Source organism: Balaenoptera ricei, chromosome 13 (genome assembly GCF_028023285.1).
Source record: "Balaenoptera ricei isolate mBalRic1 chromosome 13, mBalRic1.hap2, whole genome shotgun sequence".
In the NCBI taxonomy this organism is placed as follows: Eukaryota; Metazoa; Chordata; class Mammalia; order Artiodactyla; family Balaenopteridae; genus Balaenoptera; species Balaenoptera ricei.
The window spans coordinates 25,699,619-25,704,967 of NC_082651.1; the positions used below are offsets into that span (position 1 = coordinate 25,699,619).

The 5,349-nt window shown below is 38.0% G+C and overlaps 1 protein-coding gene across 1 annotated transcript; it reads right to left on the minus strand.

Annotated features, from left to right (window-relative positions):
- Positions 1-4,536: 4,536 nt before the first annotated feature.
- On the minus strand, positions 4,537-5,130 carry LOC132377332 (T-complex protein 1 subunit theta-like). Its single transcript, XM_059943505.1, has one exon. It carries the CDS (start codon positions 5,128-5,130, stop codon positions 4,687-4,689), a length of 444 nt encoding a protein of 147 aa, XP_059799488.1. The 3' UTR covers positions 4,537-4,686.
- Positions 5,131-5,349: the final 219 nt, after the last annotated feature.

Here is a 5,349-nt window from a genome sequence, read left to right on the forward strand (position 1 = left end):
CTTCTGCCTGAATGTTAAAGTGTCTCTGTTCAGCTCCCAGGGAGACAATCTGACCCCGCCCACCTGTGGATGGCTGCAAGAAAGAAGGAATTAACACATGCCCTCACCTACGCTGGCCATTCCAGGGGATATTTGCAAAGTTTATGGCCTTTTTACTTTACTTCCTCATCTCCTCCCCCTCTCTGTGCTATAAAAGAAACTGACATCCAAACCCTGATAAGATGGTTTATCAGAGGCAGTAGTCTGCCATCTTCTCGGCCTGCTGGCTTTCTGAATAAAGTTGTATTCCTTGCCTCAATACCTTGTCTCCGATTCATTGGCCTGTTGTGTGATGAGCAGAGTAAGCTTGGACTTGGTAACAAGACAAGAAAAAATTTTCCTTGACCATTTGTGCCTCCTCCCTCCCCTTTAGTGTGTATTGTGCATCTGCATTAACTAGAACTCCTTAGGAGATAACATTCCTTCTTAATCTTGTAAAGAATCAGAATGATTCACTACTTGATATCTCCTTAGGAGATAAATTTCCTTCTTAGTCTTGCAAGGGGTCATGATGACCCATCTCTGTATGTTTAGATCTGGATTATGTAAACTGTCAGTATGTCATTTGACATATAACCCTTTGTCTCAAAAACTTACATAACTGTGCTTTGACCTCTAATGTATGGCACAGTCTTCAAAGCTTTCTGAAAGACTGTCTCCTGGGTTATAAACCTCAGTTTGGCTCAAATAAAAATTTTCCACTTTCTTTTTTTTTAATTTTGAATTTTATTTTATTTATTTTTTATGCAGCAGGTTCCACTTCTTTCTTAGATGGACTATTGATTTTTTTTTTTTTTTATTGACATCTGTGATGTGCATCACATTCTTGATTAATGCTTATTCAAGTATAAAACTTTTCTGTCTCTACTACCTTGGTGGAGATGTTTTCTGGGTTGGGAGAAGATTTTGTATTTTTAATTGTACTTCCTTGACACCTTCACCACAATGAAACTATTTTCCTCATAATTTTTTTCAAGTTGAATTTCTTTTTGCCCTCCAAACAGTCCAACTCTTGTGTACTTTACACCCTACTTAAGAGAAGTCCATTTCTTCAGACTATGGAAAACATGCTCCACCCATATTTTCTTCCACCATTTTCTTCCACACTGGCTCTTTGTGTGTGTTCACTCATAACAACCAGCACTTAAGGCTCTTTGTAGGTGGGTTCCACTTGCCAGAACTGCTTTGTCTACAACCCTGTAGAGCTAAGTCTTGGAATAATGTCCAACTCCCCAGGAGCAGCTTTAACCCATGACAGGTGGGTGTAAGGGTACAAATACTCTAACTTTCTGGCCACCTGATCAAGATAATTTTAAGGTGTGACCCACATTATGTCTGGATCTCTCCCACAGGATCAAGTCAAGAAGACTTTACTCAATATGGCATCCTTGGTTGGCCTCTTCTAATTGTCATTCCCAGTCCCAATTTCCTACTTGCCTGTCAGTATTTCCTGGAAACATTCATAATTATAATTTATACAACTTCTCGTCTCAGGGTGTGGAGAACTTTACCTAAGAAATGTTCTTCACTTTCATTTCCAGTTTCAGCACCAAGACAAATTCTCTCTTGCCACACACAGTATTCTCACTAACTTCTCTTAGATGAGTGAAAACAGGTCCTTTGGAGAACCAGAAATAGAATTATCATCCCTTATATAGTTTCTATTTCAGTTTCATTATTTTTGAGATTGTTAAAAGAAGATGAGATAAATGGTTAGTAGGCTTGAACTTTGAATGAAAATTGACATGGAGAATCCTGAAACAGAAAAAGGACTTTAGTAGGAAAATTGATGAGATTTGAATAAAGTCTATTAACTTAGTTAACAATATTGTACCATGATTAATTTTTTTCATTCTGATAATGGTACTGTGGTTATGTAAGATGACAATAGAGGATGTGTCATGAGGTATGTAAGAAAACTCTTGGTACTAAAATTTAGTTCAAAATTAAAAGTTTAAAATGATGAAGGATAAAAGTGGTGTGGGGTGCAAGGGGATGGTCACATCCAGGTCATGTCCAAGTCCCTAGGCCCGCTGAGTGTTGGTTCTTGGCTTTGCACAGTAAAGAATTCAAGAGTGAGCCATAGTAAAGTGAAAGAAGGTTTTCCAGGGAGATACACATTCTATAGACACAGTGTAGACCATCTTGGAAGGCAAGAGGCCATGGGAGAAACACACTCCACAGACAGTGTGGGCCATCTCGGAAGGTAAGAGAGGCCATGGGGGAAACACACCACACAGAGTGTGGGCCATCTCAGAAGGCAAGAGGCACCAGGGTATAGGGTTGTCAGTTTTTATAGGCTGGGTAACTTTATAGGCTAATGAATGGGAGGATTATTCCAACTATTTTGGGGAAGGGGGGATTTCCAAGAATTGTGCCACCACTCACTTTTTGGTCTTTTATGGTTGGCCTTGGCACAGTCATCGTGCTGGTGGGTGTGTCATTTAGATTGCTGATGTATTATAATGAGTGTATACTAAGGCTCGAGGTGTAGTGGAAGTCAATCATTCACCATCTTGGACCTTGTTGGGTCTAACGAGTTTATGTCATGTCCTCAATGGCTATGTTGTTCTTTTAAAGGTTGTACCCTGCTTCCTTCTTATCTCATTCCCCCTCAGAGATTTTATTCCCATAATCTTATGGGAAGAAGAGGACAATGGTTTGCCTTCTGTAGCTTCTTCAGGGCTGAGTAAGGGCATCAACCCTGCCTGTCAGGGAGTAAAAATCTCTGTATGCCTGATCTAGGGTCTCCGGGGGCAGGACAGCTTCTTGTTTTGAGTCAGAGGGTGGTAAGGGCTGGAATCCTGGAATCCTCTCGTAGCCATCATCTTGATGTGGAACTGTTGTAATTGTTTCTGTAGCCTTCCTATGAATCTTCTTGAAGATGAAATACTTTTGTAACAGCATCACAGTACAACAATAACCATCTATAAATGACAAAAGACTTAAAAGTCATGGTTAAACATCTGATTACAGTGTAATTGATAAAGCTTGGTTACTGTTGTGACTTACAACATTTTAAGATAACAGCTAGAACTATAACGTTATACCAGGACATATCCAAATTCCAGAAACTTTATATAATTTCCTCATACCTTCTTTTGTTCAAAACCCACATCCTACTCACCTTAAACAACCACGAACTGTCTCCTACACCAGGACTCTGTAGATTAGTAAACATAAATACCAATAATTTCTAAAAGCTTCTAAAAGCATGTGCTTTCAAAAAAAAAACAAAAAATCAAAAAACATGTGCTTTCTCATAGAGAGTATCTCAGGTGGTGCCAGACATATTTATCAATAGTCTTAAATACCTTTAGTTTCTCTGTTTATTAATTGAAGTCTAAGTATCCTATTTTATTTGGGAATGACTTAGCTATTCGATAAACTTCTAGCACTTAATTTAGAACAACTCTAAACTTCAAATAAATTTCCAAATATCTGGAGAGATTATTCTTAGGTAGACATTTCTAAAATATAATTATTCCTAAAAGGTTCATCCAAAAGCTCTTATCTCACTTGCATTTAATTCACTTATAAAATTTCATCATACCAAGTTATTTCTCTTGCTGACAAACTTATAACAGATATAAAAAGGTCTTATTTGACCTCTAGTAAACCTAGGTACAACAGAAGTATTATACTTAACATTGATGACTCTGAAGACGTCTATATTAATCAAAACAACAAGCTTAATCTAATACCAGATATTAATTTAATACTTAATATATTTTAGACCACGTGAACCCGAAATTTACTCTGCTGGTTTTCTTCATATTTATGAGTATTTATGTACAAATCAAGGTTACCTATCTAGATGGTAAATCTTTTTTTTTTGTTAATATTTACAGAAAAGACACTTAGGATTTCTATTTATCCTTGACAAGTCAAGTTCTAAGTTATTTTACACTCTTTTTCAAAATTTGCATTTTAAAAGATGGCAGAGATAAGGGTTCCTGAGAAGACCAGGTAGAACAATTGCATCTAAAAGGCACAGGCAATTTACTCCTAAAATGACTTTTTCCCCCTTTGTTTAATACTTACAAGCCTCTTAAGATAAATAGGGAAGGTTTTGGGAGTGGTAAAAGGATTGGTGGGCTTTTGATTATTTTTAGAGCCACACCTCTGGCCCTGTAGATTTGTAAAACAAGAACAGTTTTGTTGTTTTTTTTCAAAGAATTGGGTGGCTACCCCAATGATATTGAAGTATTGACATGCTCATTCACCTATGTTGGAATGTTTTATTTTTCCAAATTTCGCTTAGGGAGAGAAGGCCTCCCCCAAAATTCCTATAAGGTATGGTTAGTTTAGTTAAACCAATGGCCTCCCACTTTGGTAATCTATTTACAGACAATTTTGGGGATCCTCCCTGGGTTTAAGTATGTTTAAATTATGGCCCTCAGTCTGGCCTTTGATCTAAGGAGGCTTGCCTAAGGCCTCATGTGATCCCACTTTTAAAGGTAGCTGGACAATTTTTAGCCCAATGTTTTTTTTTTTTTTGATAGTAACAACATGTTTATTGTATCATCCAGCCGAGAATACAAGATACACAAAACACTTCTTAATTTAGGAGAATATGAAAACATTGGGCAATTCCTAGAGTACTACTACAAACACAGCCTTCACCTACAGTAAAAATCTAGCCATTCAGTCATTTTGGTCATCATCCCAGTCTTTCTTCCCACTTGGAGGCTTGGGCCCACCGGCTGGTTTTGCCATGATGATCTGGTCCACTCTAAGTACAGTGATAGCAGCATTAGTAGCCAGTTTGATAGCCCAGTATTTTCCCAGGTAAGTATCTAGAACACCAGCTTCCAACATGTCCTTTACAGCAGGAACTTCAGCCTCAATATCTAATCCAACATTTTTATTTCCTTCTTGATGTACTGCATAAAGTTTAGAGATTACTTCATTGGCCTTAACTCCAGAGTTTTCCGCCAGTGCCCGGGGAATAGCTTCAAATGCCTCAGCAAACTTCTTAATGGCATACTGTTCAAGTCCAGGACATGTCTCTCCATACGATGTGATCTGTTTGGCTAACTCAATTTCTGTTGCTCCACCTCCGTAGCCCAATTTTTTCATCCATTCCATTCCTACCCTGTAAGCACCCTAGACTTGAATTTTTTAAGCATACATATTGGAAGCATTCATGGAATTACAGTGTTTGGATTTGTCCATTCAAAGGCAGAGAGATACTGGGAGTCTGGGTGCAGGGGAATGCAAAAAAAGAGACCTTTAGTTCTAGCACTGTGAACCAGTTTAACAGCCCATAGTTTAAAAACTTATTTGGGGTGGAATGGAGAAATACTC